This window comes from Pogona vitticeps, chromosome 2 (assembly GCF_051106095.1).
Source record: "Pogona vitticeps strain Pit_001003342236 chromosome 2, PviZW2.1, whole genome shotgun sequence".
NCBI classification, from domain to species: domain Eukaryota; kingdom Metazoa; phylum Chordata; class Lepidosauria; order Squamata; family Agamidae; genus Pogona; species Pogona vitticeps.
Window position 1 is genome coordinate 81,467,777 of NC_135784.1, and position 20,773 is coordinate 81,488,549.

At 41.9% G+C, this 20,773-nt stretch overlaps 1 protein-coding gene across 6 annotated transcripts; it reads left to right on the forward strand.

Moving 5' to 3' along the window:
- The first annotated feature begins 112 nt into the window (after positions 1-112).
- Positions 113-18,512, forward strand: NPRL2 (NPR2 like, GATOR1 complex subunit). 6 transcript variants are annotated; one of them, XM_020788896.3, is made up of 12 exons: positions 113-238; positions 2,683-2,768; positions 3,966-4,057; positions 6,096-6,264; positions 7,480-7,588; positions 7,857-7,993; positions 8,712-8,809; positions 10,000-10,036; positions 11,370-11,463; positions 13,418-13,535; positions 15,661-15,803; positions 18,150-18,512. In XM_020788896.3, the coding sequence occupies exons 1-12, from the start codon at positions 205-207 to the stop codon at positions 18,215-18,217; spliced, it is 1,185 nt and encodes a 394-aa protein (XP_020644555.3). In that variant the 5' UTR covers positions 113-204; the 3' UTR covers positions 18,218-18,512. The 6 variants fall into 6 exon arrangements, with proteins under 6 accessions (XP_020644555.3, XP_078241623.1, XP_078241622.1 ...); XM_078385497.1 differs by having other exon boundaries at positions 209-238; positions 6,101-6,264; XM_078385496.1 differs by having other exon boundaries at positions 236-315; positions 6,101-6,264.
- Positions 18,513-20,773: the final 2,261 nt, after the last annotated feature.

Sequence of the window (20,773 nt, forward strand, 5' to 3'; positions counted from 1 at the left end):
ATTATTAATATTCGTATTTCTCGAGAAGGAAGGCTGCCTTCTGCCTCTTTTACAGGAGCGCTAAATTCCCCAGTCGGCAACACGACCGTGTACGGTACGTATGCGCCCTTACGCCGCTGTCTCGCTCCGCCCCCGCCATTGCGCCTGCGTGGAAAAACTAATCGCTCTGTCCGCGGCCGGCCCTACTGGAAGTCAAATTCGCGCATGCGTGTTGTGCTGAGCGCGTCTCAGCGGAAAGGTAAGTGAGCTTTTGCTTCGGAGTTATGTTGTGGCCATCTCGGGAGGCGATGTGTAGCCGGGCTCTTTCAGCCTGAGGTGCTGTGCTTGCATTTGGGTAACGGGTTCAGGGGGAGGGACAATATATATACTGTATATATATTCCTTTTTGGTGAGGCTGGTCTTGGATAGGCATCCTCGTGTGTCGGTTGCTTCGTAAACCGGGAGGAGGTGGTAAATTTGGAAGCGCAGGTGGTCAGTGTGACTGCCTCTCCGTCTCCCCCGCCACCCCCAGAAGTAATAAAATGCAAAAAAGGGTTTGACCCCCTCCACCATAGAGGAAGAGGTCTTGTGCAGAGTTGATAGTTAGCCGCCTAGAGTGGTCCTTTCGGACCAGATAGGCGGGGTATAAATCAAATAAATAAATAAATAAATAAATAATAAATAAATAATAGCTCTTCATTGCCCATTCGTGACCGCAACGATCCTCAAATGCTTTGCATTACAGAAGGGCGTTCTTGGACTGCAACTCCCAGAAGCCTTCACCGTCAGCTGTGCTTGCCAGGGTTTCAGGGAGTTGCAGTTCAAGACCACTTGGGTTAACCAAGGGTGAGAACCATAAGTATAGGAGAACAGAATGGAGTACGTTTTCGAGGGGAGGGGGCCTGCTTGGTTAAGTGAGTAAAGCTCTGAACAGGAGCACATTTTGTTGTAGGTTGTGTTTATTCCCTCTGACAGGGACACTTGCTTTTCAGTACTAATATGATGTGAGCCAAAATTGAATCACTGGGAAACAGTAAATGAGATACTGTATCAGTACTGTACAGCAGTATTGATACAGTACTGTACAGTACTTTGGTACAGCAGTGAGTGTGCAGATAAGTGTTAAAGTATTATAAAACATTTTTAAAGATACTGGAGCAAGCAATCTGCCTCTCCAAAGTGCAAATAAAATAATAATAATCTGAGCTACAGAATGTTTGATGTTGATTAACAAACAATGGATAACTAGAGGAAAGAGAACATTTTTAAATGGCAGGTTTGAGCAACTGATGGCCCCATCAGTCTTTAGATTCCAACTCCCATCTTCTCCCACCATTGCCTGTGCTGGCTATAGGTGGTAAGGTGGTATGAGCTGAAAGGTGACAAGTTACTCACCCCAATTTGTATTCTTTACCACTGATGGAGGTCTTGGCTTATCAGAGTTGTGTCCTAAAGACTCCAGTAGCTGTCTAGAACCTTGAACAGGAAGATGGATGAAGGTTCATTGCAGTGTTTTGCTCCAAGTCCAATTCACATGTGTCATTCTGCCAACTGAAGATGGCATGAGTTGTAGGCCACAACAGGTTGCAAAGGTCTCCATTCTCCCTAAAACAGTCCAGCAGCCAGAACTGGTTGCCAAAAAGCACATGAAATCTGGCTTGATCTCCACATGAATCCACAGAGTATGATATAATTGATCTAAGTCCACAGCCATATATGAAATTGGGCCAGAGGGCTACTTGAGTCTACAGGATAAAAAGAGATGATGAAAGTGTTAGCCTTTCACAGAGTACATTAAAGCAGCCCATAAATAGTTGAACATGGACAAAGTACTGGACCCTTCTTGACTCATACTCCTTAATAATTTTGTAAGTGTATCCTGAAAATGATTTAATGCCTTATATTGATTTTATAATATGCTTACCCTAAATGGAGATTTAGACCTTCCTCATCAGTTCTGAACAGAAAGGAGAAAAAGAGTTGTTTCCCTCTTAACTGCGTACAGAGATGTTTGTGTTAAGTGTGGTGGATATACGGTATTCTGAAAATTCATTTATAATTAAAGTACAAAGCTAGTTGTCTAAGCTAAGCTGCTTCGTCTAGAAGTGAGGGAATTCTAGAATTCTGCGACTAGATATGGAAACGTTTTTTCCACAAGGTGTTTTTCTTCTTAAAATAATGACATCTGGTTGCTTCAGTCTGACTCAGATGAGGGAGTGGGAAAACATTTAACATAAGTGACAGAACTTGTGCCTCCTACTTCCAAGAACTGGTGTCTTTCACAGATGAAGGTGTCCTGTCCTGGCAAGTGGAACTTTTGAGGAGGAATATTGAAAATAGAATGTTAATTTCTTTTGTACTATATGAAGGTGTATCTGCTATCTACTGGAACAAAATTGTGTCACTACAAAGGGACACAGCATTCTGTGATGTCTGAAAAGATAAGTTTTCAGTATGGAGTTAGATACGGCATAGTTATTAGCCCCACTCTTCTTCACATATAGGACAAATACTGATTTCTTACTATGGCCCTCCTGTGGTTGAGGGTAAAATTGTTAGCTTCAACAAGAATTACATGTTGAATTATTTTTTTTCCGGGTTGCTAGAATTTCTTTTTTCATTAAAAATGAGAATTCTGAATTTAGAAGAAATGTACTGTACTTTGAAAGAGTTGCAATCAATTCTCTGTTTAATTTTTTGCAGTTGTCACAATGGAATCCAGCAGCAGAATTGAGTGTATCTTTTTTAGTGAATTCCACCCCACCCTTGGGCCAAAAATAACGTATCAGGTCAGTGGTACCAAAGATTTGTAGTGTGATATAAATGATATAAGAACAACGAAGGACCTTGTGGGACCTTAAAGGTTGGCCTGATTTTCTTTGCTGTAGACTTTCCTAGATTGCAGCCTACTTCTTTAGATGCAAGTGGGCTACAGTTTAACAAAAATTATGCTACATAAAACATGTCAGTCTTCAAGATACAGTGGATCCTCTACTGACGGAATTAATCTGTATTGGAACGGTGGCTGCAGGTCGAAAAGTCTGTAGATGGAGTCTCCATTGACCTACAATGCATTGAAAATGGATTAATCCCATAACCAGCCGTTTTTGTTCCATTTTGGTTTTTTTCTGGTCTGTAGGTTGATTCTCCGGCTGCAAGTCGAACCTAAATTTTGTGGCCAGAGAAGTCCGTAACTTGAAAAGTCTGTAAGTCGAGCTGTCTGTAAGTCGAGAGTCCACTGTACCACAAGACTTTTTGTTGGTTTGGGTGTAGCAGACTAAAACTGCCACCTCCTTGGAAATTTCTGAGTGATGTAGTTGCTGATAGAGGGCATGCATGAAGCTGCCTTATATCACTTCAAACTGCTCATATTGCTCAGTATTGCCTCTGGGAAGGTGAAAACTGCTTTCATTCATGTTCCCTACTTTAAAGTTCCAATATATTTCCAGTCAAAAGGAACAGCTCTTCCTTTTGACTGAAGATATTGGAACTTTAAAGTAGGGACTTCTACATGCACAGCACATGCAGGACTTCTGAGCTGTGGTCCTTCTCTTCATGAGGTAACTTGAATAAACTATGTCAGATCTACTCCATTTCTTGAAGCTCTGCCCCATGATTTTAAGAATCTATTTGTCATCTTAAATTTCTGCCTCACTGGTTCTGGAGAATAGAGCACCATAGATCAGAAACAAAAGATGCTACTTCCTTGCAAATAAGTGATTCCCTTCATAGCACACTTCTCTTCCTTCTTAACAAGGCCACTCCACCTAGACATAGACTTAAACTAAAGTATTCCTATTATAGCAGCTAATAAAAACATTTATCACTTTTTAGATGATAGAAAAAAATAAAAGATGTATAAAAACACTTTGTGGCAAAGCTGCAAACACTGTTGTCTTACATGAGAAACCAGGGTTTTGCCTACAATTAGTAGACTCACAAGCTTTTTTTTAACCAGTTTGCAGTTCTCTATTTTGATTTTGCAGGTACCAGAAGATTTCATTTCACGAGAGCTCTTTGATACAGTTCAGGTATATATTATCACCAAGCCTGAACTGCAGAACAAGCTTATCACAGTGTAAGTATTAAAAGTGATGTAAACGGCAGTTGTTGAATTTCATAGGTCATCCCTACTTCTTTAATCATAGGCATTTAAGCACATTTATTCCAACTGTAGCTTTGTCCCTGCTTGAAATTGGCCCTATTGTTAGGCAGAGTGTGGCAGCTGCCCTGTAATTTTATCTTTGTTTGGTTAGTTCCTCTCTCTTCTTCTCCCTTTCTCAAAGAACCTCCCTTATTTGGGCAAGGTGTTGGAACAGGATGTGGCCGGGCAACTCCAGGCGCTTCTGGATGAAACGGATTTTCTGGATCCATTTCTATCAGGTTTCAGGCCGGGTTTTGGTACGGAGACTGCCTTGGTCACCCTGTACAATGACCTTTGCTGGAAGAGAGACGAGTGTGTGTGATCCCGTTGATACTCCTGGACCTGATAATGGACTGGATGAGGGTTAATAAATTGAAACTCAATCCAGACAAAATGGAAGTGCTGTTAGTGGGTGCTTCACCGGACAGGCTGGAGGGCCATTTCCCTGCCCTGAATGGAGTTGCACTCCCTCTAAGGGACAGGGTCCACAGCTTGGGGGTGCTCTTGGACCCCGGTCTAACTCTGAAAGCCCAGGTGGACTCGATGGCCCAGGAAGCCTTTCTTCAGCTGCAGAAATTATACTAGCTATGGTCCTACCTGGACAAGCAGAGTCTCATGCACTGGTAACATACCATATAGATTACTGCAATGCGCTCTACGTGGGGCTGCCTTTGAAGACAGTCCGGCAACTGAAACTGGTCTAGAATTGAGCTGCACAGCTGGTGAGTGGTGGGACCACCAGGGAACACCTCAGGCCGATTCTGTTGAAATTACATAGGCTACCAGTCGCTGCCCCGGGACCAATTCAGAGTGGTTGTTTTGACATATAAAGCCCTAAACAGCTTGTGCCCTGGTTACCGGAAGGACTGCCTCCTTCCATATGAGCCTTCCCAGCAATTAAGATCTAGCCAGGTGGCCCTTTTGAAAGAGCCGTCCCTCAAGGAGGTAAGAGGGATGGTTTGTAGATAAAGGACCTTTTCGGCAGCTGCCCCCAGACTATGGAACCCCATCTGTGGGAGATTCGTCTGGCGCCGACGTTGATATTTCGGTGCCAGGTCAAAACCTTCCTGTTCCAGAAGGTTTTTAATTGCAATAATATCATCTTTGGGTCCTGATGGCAATGTTTAGAGCACTGTATTTTTAATTGTATTTTAATTGTTTTATCTTTTTATTGTAGACTTCGGTCTAGATGGGCAGGATATAAATTTAATAAATAAAATAAATAAATATTCAAACTGTTGTAATCTGCCCAGAGAACTTTGGGTAGTGTGTGCGGCATTCAAGTTAAATAAATAAAGAAGTAACTAAGACTGTAGTTAGGCAGTGTAATTTCACTGAGTTGAAGCAAGACATCCATAGAACTGGGCTGTTGAAAGGATGAATTCTTATGCTTCTGTGTAACCAGTAAAATACTTAGAGGTGAAACTGATATGAAATCATATGTCAGGCACACATTATCTAAAAATGTTATAGCTAAATAGAAGCGGAGAAGAAAAATTTGGATTCCAGTGACAGCCAAGCGTCAGTTTATGATATTATCTTGGAGGGAGCAGATTTCACATGAGGTCATTCCCACCTTCCTCCCTCAAGCCTAGTGTGCACACTTTTAGAAACTAGGACACTGCATGCATATTGTCCTGTCACAAAACCATGAATTTAGCCAATCAGCTGTTTTAGTCAGAAGGACACGCACGCAACAGCCTGGCACTTGACAGAAATATGTACAGAAACTCTGACCTGCATGTGTCACCTCTAGGCAAATTGGGAGAACAGTTTTGAGCAATTGGGTAAGTGAATAGATTGCAGAACAGTTCTTAGGGAGACAGTGGATGCTTTTGGAAAGACCCCAGGACACGAAAGGCTGGGTGGGTGCTCTAGAGGGGCCCATGTATGGTGCTGAGTGAATGCAGTTGCCCAGCAAGTATTGTAAGTGCTGTTTTGAAGAATTTTAAACTATTTTTCTCTCGCACAGTACAGCAATGGAAAAAAAGCTAATTGGTTGCCCAGTTTGTATTGAACACAAGAAATACAGCCGAAATGCGTTGCTCTTCAATCTTGGCTTTGTTTGTGATGCTCGAGCGAAGACATGCGCACTGGAACCTATTGTGAAGAAACTGGCAGGTTATCTGACTACTCTAGAGGTTGGAGATAGCATTAATTTTATTTTAATCCATAAATTGTTTAATTTGTCTTTTAATATTTAACTCATGTTTTTATTTGTGTGATTTTAATGTTGTGAGCTGCTTTGGGTCCCTTGTTGGGAGAAATGTGACATTATCATCATGATCATAGTTTCCCCACTTTTTTCTGTCGAAGTCTGTGTGTTATCTCATGTTATGTGCTTTAAAATCAGAACTGACTTACAGCCACCCTAGCAGGGCTTTCAAAGTGAGTGAGCTATTCAAGGAGCAGTTATGCCAATTCCACATCCCCAATGAGTTCCCATGGCTGAGCGGGGGGGTGGGTGGGTGGGTGTTTGAACCCAGGTTTCCCGAGTCCTGGTCCATCATTCTATCCACTGTACCACACTGGGTATACTGACTTATTTTAGCAACATGGAAGCATGTATTTCACTTCCTCTACTTTATTTCTTCTCTTGGGTTATGATCAGTAGAATTTTTCAGGACTTGTGTAGGGTTTTAGGTGACACTTGATAAATTTTGGAACTACTCAAACATGCAATCAGTGCTAATGTGACAGATGGGAGTGATTGTCAAAGGTACTTACTGGATAGCACCCCTGAGCTCATTGTGGACCAGGTGCCACTCTCCCCCTGCCTTGACAGTGCAGTTTTGATGTTGTTTTAAAGAGTCTGTGAAACCTTATTAAATGCTGTGAATTATGCATGGTTTTCTGTTTTGTCTGGAAGAAATCTTATAAACTCTGAAAGCTAGTGTGGAATTATCTGGAAATATTTTGCCATTTCAAGAATCCTTCCTTATTTTTTTAAAAGTCTTTTCTTTAAGGATATATTTTTCTTTCTCATGGTTTACCAGCACAGATTATTCTTTTTCTGTTTGCTTAAAGAAGCATATGGCCTCATACCTTGTGGCAGGTCTGCTCCTATAGAAACAAGATCTCATACTCATATAATCACCCACCCACCCCCATTACATCAACATTACATATCTGTTGCAGGGTTGGTAGCAATGCCAGAGTAGCGCTCATAGAGAGGACACTTCTGTCACTGTATAAAAATGTTTGTTATTGGTGTGAACATATGTATATGCATTTTGTTCTGTATGAGAAAGTCTTATTTTCTTTAAGTGTGGAATATACTCTGTGCTACTGATACAGATGAAATATTTAACATCGTGTTCAGATTGAGATTGATTGTGGACTTTGTTCTTTCCCAGCTTGAAAGTGGCTTCATTTCCAATGAGGAGAGCAAGCAAAAGTTGATACCTATCATGACTATCTTACTTGAGGAACTGAATGCTACTGGGAAATGCACTCTGCCTATAGGTATAGTCTACAAACACATGATTGCAATCTGTAACTTGAAAAGAAGTATATTGAAAATGGAAGTGGGTGACTCCTGGGGAACAGCGCAAACATTTTCTGTAACTGATTTAAACTTTAGCAAAAGTCATAGTTTCTTTAGGTACTCCCAGAATGGAACAAGCCTGGCTGTGCCATGTAAAAGAGGTCTCACTGTTAAAGTGCAGGGCAGAAGTCTCCATTTTGCAATCCCAGCGCAGGATTTCACAGCCCCTTTTCCTCCTTTTTGCAGATGAATCAAATACCATTCACCTGAAAGTGATTGAGCAGCGCCCAGATCCCCCCATTGTGCAAGAGTATGATGTTCCTGTCTTCACCCAAGACAAAGATGACTTCTTCAATTCCCAGTGGGATCTCACCACTCAACAGGTTGGTTCACATAGGTGGAAGGGACAGCTTGGGTCCTGCTCTCAAGTTACACAATACTATGACGGCAGTGCAGAAAAGCTCCCCAGTTTCCCATCCTTGAGACAACTTATTCCTACTTGGTCTTAGAGTTTCATTTGGAGGCCAAGAGGCAAGTTATCACCTGGAGGTCATAGTCTGGGCTGCCTGGTTCTGTAGCTCGTGTTACAACGTCCCACAGTCCTGAATGTTGGCTGGGCAGAGTGGAGCTTTTGAACATTGTAGTCCAAGGATATATAGAACTCCCAGGTTTGAGGACCATTATCCTGTACCTCAGGATGGGAGATGTGTGGCTTAGCAGGTGCTTTTGGACTGCAACGCCATCATCCCTCATCCTCGGCAGTGCTAGCTGAGGCTTATAGGTGCTGCAATCAGGCAGCCTTTGGAAAATTACACACTCCCTGCTGCTGCTATACATAGTTGTTTAAACAGAAATACCACTGAGTTAAATGGGATTTACGTTCCCCCCCCCCCCCAAATAAACATGCACAAAAGGCAGCCTTAATTTTCAAAGCTTTGTTTAGGTCTCTGGTTACTGTATGTGTAATATTTTAAAAATCTTTTTAAGATGATGTTGTGCTCTTCATTATTCTTCGAGGGAAAATTATTCAGTAATCAAGTTACTAGTCTTTCCAGTTCAGCTTGTGAAAACTGTCCGCCTTGATATATATGCTCTTTCTAGATTCTACCGTACATTGATGGATTTCGGCATGTTCAGAAAATTTCAGCTGAAGCAGACGTGGAGCTCAATTTGGTTCGCATTGCCATCCAGAACCTCTTGTAAGTGGCAGAGGTAAAAATCAGAAACAGCTTTGATTGTAACAACATCAACCCTTTTGCACAGGGCATCTTAGCCTTCTTGTTTTCCTGCCCTCCTCCTCTTTTAGCTTCCCTTTTCTATCCCTTCATTTAGTGTCCCTGCAAAATTTGAAACCAAATAATCAAAAGCAAATAAATAAATACAGAAATACATAAATGCATAAATAAATAAATAAATAAATAAATAAATAAATAAATAAATAAATAAATAAATAAATAATAAGTAAGTAAAAATTCTTTCTTTGAAATTGGGTGGTGCTATGCATGACACCAAATTTGCCGCTTAAATTTTTACGAGGAACAGCAAGTGTCCGAAGGCCACATGCTATGTAGGGAGGGGAAATCTGACCTTTCTCTCTCTGACCACAGTTCCCAGCCACGAAAATTGCTCCTTCCACATTGTTTTTAGCCATAGTGGAAAAGCTTCCCACTGATGTAAATGGGAACTTTCTGGTCTTAAAAATGAAGAGAGAACAATATTTGTCTAGATTGTAGCAGAGGAATGGTTAAACTTCCCTTTCATATTTACTGCACTCTCAATGAATGGTTGAAGGGGTGCCTGCTAATAATTTTTAAAAACCAAGACTCCTGTTTAGTATTACATCTTCTTTTACTTCATCAGTAAAATTTTGATCTTTTTGGGGGGTGGGGTACGGTTTTTTGGGCGGGGAGACAGAATTGTGCTGTTGCTGAAATGTTTAAACTTATAACCTTCCCTTCTCAGCAAATGCACACAAGAAATTCAGTTTTGTCCGAGTGTACAGAGGAAGGCCTCCGCATCAAGACATGTAATGAATTTGTGCCCAGTGTAAACATGTAACATTCCTTCAGAAATTAAGTTTTCGTTATTCTGAGAGTAACACAGGTTTTTGAGTGTCTATTAAGCCATATTTGGGAAACAGCTAATGCACTATCTATATGTAAAAAAAAAAATCTATCTTGTGGCAATGCCCCATCTTTAAAAGGCGTTCCACCAATTACTGTCATACATGTATAAAAATTATATCCGGTCATCTTAGGCAATATTTTCACCACAGCAGGCCAGTGTCTCCTACTTTTTTCCTTTTTCCTTTTTTTTTTTTTGGTCTTTTTATTGTCATGCTTGAAGTTTAGTCTTTTGGCCAATTTCTAAAGGCTTTTGTGTTTTTCAGATACTATGGAGTAGTAACACTTGTCTCCATACTTCAGGTAAGTGTAGTAGGGTCAGTGGCTTAACTATCACAGAACAAAAGAGTGAAGATAGCTCACATCATGTAATTGTTTTTTGTTTCACTCAGTTTGTACATTTACATCAATGTGATGAGAAACTGATTTTGTACATGTTTGTCTAAATCGGATCTCCCCCTAGACAGTGTGGCCCTTAAAGTACCTGGTTTTGATTTTTAATAAAGAAGGAGTGCCGTACATTTTATAACTTGTTCCCACTGACTTGTTATAGCTTAGAAATTGGATTAAGCAAACCCTTGTTGAAAAATATTTATATCTAAGTGCGCACACATGTATACATGTAGACTAATAACATTTCACAGAGAAAAAGAATATCTAAATTCCACTGAAAAAAAAAGCACAAATTCATGAGCACTTACCTGCAGGGAGCATATAAACTTCCTGTTACAGAGAGCATGTAATTCCTCTTTTACAGCAGCATCACTGGCTAATGGTTCATTTCTGAGCCCAATTCAAAGTACTATTTGTAACCTACAAAGCCCTTGGGTATCTAATGGACTGTGTCTCCTAATACAATCCTCCTCAAGTCTTAAGACCTATATTTTAGCATAATGAGATTCCCTAAGTCACCTTGGTTAGTTATCAGAAGCAACCGTTTGTATATAGTTCCAGGTTTTGGTCCATAGAACAGTGTTTTTCCAGTGTGAATGAGTGATCTGCATTACCCATCATACAGATATGGTTTCATGGTTCTCCCAGTTTTAAATGAGTTTTCAGCAGAACGTTACGAAATGTGTGGCAACTGAGTTAATTTTTTTTTTAATTGACAGGAGCGAGTCCAAACAGTAATACAGTGGACCCTCGACTTACAGACGGCTCGACTTACAGACTTTTCGAGTTACAGACTTCTCTGGCTGCAAAATTTAGATTCGACTTGCAGCCAGAGAATCGACTTACAGACCAGAAAAAAACCAAAATGGAATAAAAATAGAATAAAAACCACTGGTTATGGGATTAATCGGTTTTCAGAGCATTGTAGGTCAATGGAGATTCGACTTACAGACTTTTCGACTTGCAGCCACCATTCCAATACGGATTAATTCCTTAAGTAGAGGGTCCACTGTACCATGTTCTGCTGTCAAATGCAATTATCTTAATGTTTCTCTCATTCAGTTCAGCGGTTATGCTAATTATCTCCCACTGTATGCTGCTCCTGAAATATTTTTCTCAAGTAATCAATACAAATTTATATTCAATATAAGTAGTCTAGCAGTGAATGTGAATACCAACGGTCATGAAATTATTGCAGCATCTACCATTGCTGGCTAATTAAGATTTCCCATTTTCTCGTCAGTATTCAAATGTATACTGTACCACGCCGAAAGTTCAGGATTTGGTGGATGATAAATGTCTCCAAGAGGAATGTCTCTCGTATGTCACAAAACCAGGTGAGGAAGGATGGCTGACCTAGCTGAAGTCCTAGCTGTGCCTTGCCAACAGGAAGCCATAGGGAGCTCAGTGGGATCTAGGAAAACATGCATATATGTTATGAAAATATGTGTTGCGGTTTGAGATTAATAATTATTTCTCTGGGATTGCTTGCCATGACCTTGCAATTATCCTTACCCAGTGTCTTGGCTATTCTTGTTAACATCCTTTTGTATATTTAACATAAAACAAAGGCTTAAAGTACTCTGTTCTATATGTGCCATCTGTTGCTGAAAGAATCATATGATTAATGTGTTGTATGTAAAATAAAACATTTGCCAGTGGCTGACACCCATATAAAGGAATTCAAATCGTTCTCTTTGAGTGTTTGCACCGCCATTGACAATAGCAGTTCTGGGGACTACATTTGGCAGCATTCATGAATTTGCTTTTAGCCTGGTGTTTGGAATATTAGCCAAAATCTTGTTGTCGTTTGCGTAACTTGTTATGGTTAACTGCAGCTAACTGAGGACATTCTGCAACTCATCTGGGTTGAGCAGTCAGGCATTTGACCAAGACATAATCCCAGTGCCTTGTCAGTTAGCCACACTTAGCCATATGCAGAACATATGTAAACACCAATAGGATTTTGGTTATTATTTTTTGTTATTTTTAACCTCAATGACATTTGTAAATTATTCACTTCCCCCCCCCCCCACACACACACACATTTTGTGTGTGCCTGTCCACATGCGAAGAGGGGGAGCTGATTTGTAAAACAGCAGACCACACTTTAGACAGGTCTGTTTTGGATCAAAAAATAATGCAGTTGTCACGATTCCCATGTGGCCCCTGCTTGTTTCACCAAACTAAGGAGCTCACGCTATGTGCCCCTCAGCTGTCACCAGTTGATTACATCAACATTACCTATTATTAATAATCGAGGTCCAGGCCATATATCATTTTAAAAGAACCAAATAGAAATGGTTTATTGTTACAGATGTAGATACTTCAAGCAATGTTTTTAACTCTTAACAAACATCCTCCTTCATCCACTCTAAACCATCACTTTCCAGCCCAAACTCCAAAACCTTCTCTCAACTCTATCTCAAAACCTTATCTAAACTCTTCCTGCTGCTGAGTCTTATATCTCATGGCTCCGCTTCTCCAGCGCTCCCATTGGTCTATGCAAATAGCATATGAATATTCATGACCTGAGCGAACACCACATTAGTCAATAAATATACAGTAGATTTCCTGTGTCTTCTGGTTGTATGGTGACGATCAAGGACAACTATCCATTGCCAGTCAACTCCCGCTGTTTTACTAAACCTATCAACAAGTCTCATACCAATTATGATGCGCCCCTCATGTGTCCCCAGGTTGTTTCACTAGCCTGAGGCTCATACGTTCTCTCCTTCCTGCTGCCACCAGTTGACCTCTGTCAACACGCTTTTATGAATAGAGAGTGGAAGTGAAGAACAGATTTAAGGAACTAGATTTGGTAGACAGAGTGCCTGAAGAACTATGGATGGAGGCTCGTAACATTGTACAGGAGGCAGCAACAAAAACCATCCCATAGAAAAGGAAATGCAAGAAAGCAAAGTGGCTGTCCAACGAGGCCTTACAAATAGCAGAGAAGGGAAACAAAATGCAAGGGAGATAGGGAAAGTTACAGAAAATTGAATGCAGACTTCCAAAGAATAGCAGGGAGAGACAAGAGGGTCTTCTTAAATGAACAGTGCAAAGAAATAGAGGAAAGCAAAAATTAATATAAAACCCTGTCTTGTTTTCAGGGAAACACGATACTTTAAATCATAGCAGCTGAAAAAGGCAAAGTGTCTGACGGTAGCGTTTTAATATTTCTGCTTTGTTAGTATAATGTATATGTGTATTATATACAGACTTACATATGTCAGAGAAAGAGTGTCAGATGTTCTGGATAATTTTGTTTTTCCTATAATTTTTATGTAGGTCACAAAAGAGCCAGTCTGAGAGACATTTTCCAACTGTATTGTGGGCTAAGTCCTGGCACAACTGTTCGAGACCTCATTTGTCGCTATACTGTCCAACTCCAGAGAGTGGATGAAAGGTTAGAAGGTCCCCCACCACACACTTAAAAATAACTATTCAGCAGCATTCAGTGGAGATCACCCACCTGCCTTTATGGTGGCCTCTTCACTCTACTGCTTTTGGAAATAGTGGATGGAGCTCATGAATTTCACTGAAGAATTCTGTGGACCCTTCCCCACTAATTTAATCACTTCCTTTTGGAGTCAGACCTCCTACTCCTCAGACTGAAAGAGGTGAAATATAATGCTTGATATGACAAGTAGACCTTGAATAAGCAAAATCAGAGTGAGGCTTGTTTTGGTTTATGGGAGGACGTGGCCCAAAGCCCTGTGCAGGGTGAGGCATAGCTAGGAACAGAATGTGGATCTGATGGTTTTAGAGCAAGAATGCTCCTTGAAGCATGACACACAGGGGTCCTTTATCACAGTGATAAAGTTGTGATAGAAGATATTCCATACTTTACATGTTACACCTGCTATTGGGTAATTTATGTAATAGTCTGGATTATAGTTATTACAGCAAGTGGTTATGATTGATTTTTAGATAATTTTTAATGTGTTCTTTATGATGTGCATTTTAGAAGGGCTGAGGACCACTGATAATATGTCTGTTTAGGAGATGTTTCGAACAGTGTTTTAAATCTTCCATTTGCTATCTGTCCTCTGACCTCACGATGTCCAGCTTCTGTGGTGTCAATAACTCTGCTGCTCTTATTTCTAGAAAGTGCTGCTGGGAGGAACTCCTCCTATGGAGGTCCCCAGTTCAGAAGGCTCAGATACCAGAAATGGGTGTTTCTTCCTAAAAGCTTAGAGAATTTTTTCTGGTCAGAGTAGGCAATGATAGGCTAGATGAGCAAATACACTGACAATGGAATAAGGCAGCTTCCAACTTTATAAACCCTGGTTACTCATTAGGGAGTAATCTGTGTGTGAGACTTGAATTTATGTATGTTTTGTTCACTGAATAGAAAATCAGCTTTTGTGCCAAAAGTATGTTGAAAACAAGAAAACAAATGATTCCGTTTGTTCTACTAATTTGACCCTAGAATTAGAGTCCCAGGATATAGTCATCCCTACTCTAGTCTTGTGAAATAATTTTCTGTATTCAGAAATCTGTATTTGCTGAGTTACTGTGTATGTCTGCTGAACAAATTTAAGCCAGTTTAATAAGCATCCTCTCACTTTGAGAACCATGAAGGAGACTAAGGATGCCTAGCAGAAAATTCTCAGCACTCTCACCAAACTACGGTGTCCAGGATTCTCTGGGGAAGACAAAGAAAACTACATGTTATGGGTTCTGTGAGCTCTTTCTTTTGATTCCTTCACTTTAGTACTTGTTTGTTGGTCACCCTCTTGAACCTCTTAAAATATGGTGGTCTTACTGTATGATATACAGTAAGACCACCATATTTACAGAATCACTACCCATGGTTTCACTGATCTGTTTCTTGAAAATATTAAATTAAATTAAAACAACAGAAATAAGCTTTTCTAAGATATATTGCCAGAACTGGCCACAAGAGAGAATCAGAGCCCATGCTGTATAAAGGGGTGATCCCCAACCTTTTCTAAACCGTGGACCTGTTGGGATGGGTAGGGTCCATGGGGGGGGCACCCCCACGTGCAGGTGGGCGGGGTTCACGCACATGCGAGTGGGTGGGGCATGCTCGCAGGTGGGCAGGCATGTGCAGGTGGGCGGGGTGCACTCGTGCACATGCATGAGATGGGCAGGGCACGCACGGGATGGGCAGGGCACCCATTCGTGTGGGCGGACGTGCATGCGGGGGGGCAGGAAATATTTCTCCACAGCCCGGGCTGCAGACTGGGGTTTGGGGAGATCCCTGATACAAAGGGTTTGCTTTTTCATGAAACAGATCCCTCCCATGGATACCATGGTCCCACTGCAGTAAAAAAACAAAACTGCAGTGCACATTCATTGTCCATCATCTATAGTACACAATTGGATGCCCTTACAAAGACAGCTGTTTACCAGACCTGGCACTCTGAACTATGCTACTCTGAACTAGTCTTAGAGCTATACCTATTCGGTTGGACAGAGGTACAACAGAAACGAAGCTCCAAAGTGTGTCATAAATATTGGTTTGCACCACCTTTTAGTTATAATTTTATTCTTCTCTTGTTCAGGAAGCTCATTCAGTTTGGTCTGATGAAAGGCCTTATTCGTCGACTCCAGAAATATCCAGTAAAAATAACCCGGGATGAAAGAAGTCATCCAGCCCGACTCTACACAGGCTGTCATAGCTATGATGAGATCTGCTGTAAAACTGGTAGGTAGCCATCTATCTCTGTTCACCTTCAGCACTATAATGTTGGCCAGAATGTATTTCGCCACTTACACCAACATAAGTACAAGGGCATGGATTGCAGGAGCAACTTGCCATTATATAACAGATCACTTCTTGCAGTCTTTGTTGTACACCAGAAACAAGAGCTGGCAAGGCTAACAAGTGGAAGCTTGTTAACCAGTTGCAATTTTCTCCTAGCTAAAAATCTGTTGTGGAGTTAAACTGGGAGAAGGGCGGTGGCATAACTCACAGCAGCAAATAGTTGTTAATGAATGAGTAGCTGCTTGGATTTCTTTTTGTGTGCCAAGTCACTCAGCTGGCACAAAGAGGAATCCAAGTGGCAAGTTTTTAATTAACCCCCATTTGCCACTATGAGTTACACTGTTGCTCTTCTGCCAGCAAAAGTCCACAACAGGATTTTGGCCACTGTGATACCCATCATTGCACTTATGCCAGTGTTTCTGTTTGCTGTTGTAAATTCTTTTTAAAAACATACTTTGAATATATATGCTGAAAATTCCTCTTTTATATATATGTGCCCTGATATTGAAAAATCCTCCTGTGTGTGCGTGCGCGTGCGCACGCACGCACGCACGCACGCACGCACGCACGCACACACACACACACACACACACACACACACACAGAGGAGGATTTTTCAGTATCAGGGCACATATATATAAAAGAGGAATTTTCAGTATATATATTTAAGGTATGTTTTAAAAAAGAATATAGACACACACACACACAAGAGGAATTTTCGGTATCAGGGCACATCCTGTAAGAATATAAATAAGAGACCTTTTTTGACTGCCACAAGGCTTTATTGAGTAGAGTACACTAGATACACGTGCAGAAAAAAAAGCACTTGGACCTGGGATTTCAAGGTCAGGCTATGTTGATCACAACAAGTTCCTGTTCTGGATTCACCTGAAAATCAGAATTCCAAGAATTGGCACCCAGCCAGCAGCTCCAAAACCTTGAGTGGACTGCCGCTTGTAATCACATTCAGAAGATTCTCTGAGCTCCATGAATGATGGTCTTACATAAAGTATAAGAAAGAAGGGGAGGAAGTGCCCTGGAGTTGGTGCAGAAAGGAAACCCATTGGTCTTGCTTAACGAAGAAAAAAGACTTAGATTCTAGGTGTACTGCAGAGCATTTCTTATAAAATGTCCTTTTGATCTCAGACTCTTTGTACTCAATCAAAAAGTGAAACTGGTGGCCCTAATCAGGTGTTCAAAGAGGATTATTCTGAACATAGCGGAAGGGAGAGTGATAACATCTACCCACTTCATTATGGAGAAGGAGAATCTGAAGAGGAGAGTGTCTGTCACACATGGAGCCATGCGGATGGGAATTTTGAAAAATTAAGGTTCATTGATCGTGGTGAGGGCAGGGAAGGCATCCTCTTATCTCCTGACACATTCAGATTAAGTCTTTTTTGAATGCCAGAACATGTCTAGAATTGTTTTGATTAGACCAGGAACTGGGGAAAGATTGAACAGTTTAAGGAAGTCTCATTCCCTTGTCTATCTCAATGGATTATTTCTGCAGGAAATGTAAAGTCTTTTTTTTCCTAGTTGTATGAGCTTGTCAACCAAAGGCCAGGGAATTGTGCTGGTGAGTTATGCATGCATAAGTTACACTGTGTAATTGACCATGGCAAATAGCCATTGACTAATGAGATACCAACTGCATTATGAGTCACATCCGTAATTGAGTATCCAGCACCTCCTTAGTTAGCAGCAGTTTGCTGCAGTAAGTTATACAATTTAAGTTGTCCATACATAAGTCATCAACAAGATCCTGGCACACATTTCCAGGTAACAGGACTGTATTTGGCATTGAGGTAATTCAGGGGAGGGGGAATACAAAACAGAAACAGCTGGTATTGTCTGGCAACTGTTAGCAAATGCAGGTCAATATAGCTGGGCTTTGTTTTACCTGGGAATGATTGTGGAAAGAGTATGTCGTGAATTTGGCCATTCAGCAAAGTTAAAATTCTTCCTTGTCATAGGCTTATTAAATCTCTAGTAAAGTAAAGCGTAAGAGATTGAAAATTTTAGTTTACAGAAGATTGAGAAGAAAATGCTGAGAGTCTCTTGAAGAGGGAAGTAGTTTGGGTGGTTCTAAACATTATTAAGGATAGATATTTGCCTGAAATAAAATAAAAGCCCAGCTGGAATGAAAAAGGGACAGAATACCTGCTTCAGACCTCCATCTCTAAAACAGGTACCTCTCTTTGCTTATGTCACCTGAGTTCTGTAGATGGCATCATATCACTGTGAAGTATCCTTTTTCCCCATTGCTTTGTGCTTCCTCCTTAGGAATGAGCTATCGAGAGCTGGATGAACGGTTGGAGAATGATCCCAATATAATTGTTTGCTGGAAATGAGTCTCCCAGGAAAAAGGGATGATTATTTGTCAAGTCATCTGGAGGATCAGCTGGACTGCCTGGGACTTTTACATGGCCTTGGGACCTCTTCTGAGATCATTGCAGTGACAAGGCTCTGTCTGTGCGGCATGATGCACATTTTTGATCCATAGTTCCAGAAAAGAGTGTTCTAGATGGACTAGACATCTTTGGGTTATTTCATGGAGATAAAGCATAGATTTCTCTGAAGGGGAGAACACACACATATGAAGGAAGACTGATAGCTGTAAAATAAAAATAGAGTTTGAGAAGCATATGATACTGAAATATGGAATAGGAAGGTGTTTAACTTTTTCTTTGTTCACCACTGCTGAGCTACACATCTGCTCTTGTGGTACCATGTATCATGTTTACGTGGTACCATGTACAGTGGTGCCTCAGATTACAACCATAATCCATTCCAGAAGATGGACGTAACTCGAAATGGTCATAAGTAGAAGCACCATTTCCCATAGGAATGCATGGGAATGCGATTAATTTGTTCTGGCCAAAAAAAATAGCCCCCAAAAATAAAATAAAATACAAATAAAACACTGAAAGCCCCATAGGAACTCACTGGGGCTGCAAAAAAAAAACCCAAATAAACAGAGCAAGCCTCAAAGGCACTGGGGCTGCAAAAAACAAAACAAAAACCAAAAATAAACATCAGCTTGCACTGGGAGAAAAAGCACCAAAAAAACAACACAGCACAGAAACATAACCCCCCAACCCAAATCCACCCTGCAAAAACCACCCAGAAGTTTTTAAAAAGCAAAAAGCAGCACCTTACCTTATCAGGCAGTCCCAAGCCGCCTCCGATAGCAGTCACTCCCCGGCTGCAACCAAGCCATGGTGGATAACAGCCAGCGATGGGCCCCGGCTGGTGGCATATGGAAGCCGAGGAGGTGTCAGCGGGGCTGGCCATGGCAGAGGCTGGGGCAAGCGGCCGGAGGGCCCCAGCCAGGAGGAGCCTCTCCTTCCAGTGCCTGGAGAGGTGGATCGCGGCGGAGGGGGCGCAGGCGTGGGCGCGGCCATGATGGCAGCCCGAGCCAAGCTCAGCCTCCCAGTGCCAGGCTGCTGCCACCCCATCCCCAGAGGAGCCCCTCAGACCTGCGCGCCCCAGCCCAGCTCAGGGCCTTTGGCGGCCCTTACTCACGAGTCGCCGGGGCAGGCACTTACTTCCAAGGAAGCTTCAGAGCGGCTGACTCATGAGTTGACCCATGCCAGGGATGGGCAGAGGGATGCGCTGGCTTCCTGCGCCTGGTGGTGATCCACAGAAGCCCTTGCCTCTCCCTCCTCCTGCGCGTCCACCCCACCTGCACGGGCACCTGAGCCAATGGTGTCGCCGGGCAGGGCTGCTGGCACTTCCCCCCCCCCCCCGTCCGCCCTTCCAGGTAAGCAGATTGTTCTCCGGCCTGCCCTCCAGCTGGATGAGGCCCCCTCAGTTGAAGCCAGGGCTTGGTCTGAGGGGAGGGGAGGGGAGCAGGAGGGGTCTCCCCTCTTTTAGGGGGTTCTGCAGGCAAGGGGGGAGGCCAGACCTGAGAGACACCCCCCCAGGGTATGCGAAGGGAAAGGAGAATAGATAAAAGGGGATCTTGGATGGGAGGGGTTCTGTGGGAAAGTTTTTTTTAGTGGGGGGGTACTGTAAAAGAAAAAAATTCCCTGACCCCTGCTCTAACCGTTGGGGCAAAAGAGCTACAAAGAAGCAGCCTCTTCGCCGACCAACGGTTAGTACATTTGAATCCCCTGCCTTTTCCCCCCTGCTTTTTCCTGGTTGTAACTCAAAGCTCCGGCCGCAGGTCGAAGCAAAATTTTGCAGCTGGAGCTGGTCGTAATTCAAAATGGTCGTAAGTAGGGACATACGTAAGTCGAGGCACCACTGTACAGTATTTGGGAATCTATGAAGGGGAGAAAAGCAACTTGGGAGGATTTGAAGCAGAATGGTAGCTGATGGGGAGTTAAGAACTCACTCAAGCCTACTGCTCTTCAGATTGAAATCCTATGTAGTTTGTGAGTGCCCTTCCCCCTGAGAGAGAAGAAGTCTGTTTGCCTGTCTTTGCTTTTTCTTCTTCTAACCAATGTATGCTTATCTGACTTTAGCACTGAGGATATGATGGCCCATCTGAATTCCTTCCAAAGTTTACAATTCATCCTTTTCAGTGTTATTTTTCTAACAAAAGGCCTGCAGACTCTGATGAAGTGTTTGGAATCTAGTATTGTGCAAATAAAAAAGCACAGCTCATTTCCTTAGACACAGCTTATTTTCATTGACTAAAGTAACAATAGTGTATTAAAAAAATCTGGAGATGTACATAGCATGCTCTCTCAATGAGCTGGTCTCACTTTGAGTGTGTCAGATTGATGATTAGTAATAAGAAGAAATTATGCCACCTCTACATATTGTATGAAGCTAATGTAAATAAAACTGATTTTTCTCTGCAGTTAGAAATTTAAACGCTGCAGCAAACGAAAAGGGAAGCCAAACGATTGCAATGAAATATAAGTGGTTATATAATATGGAGACTGCAGGTAAGGCTC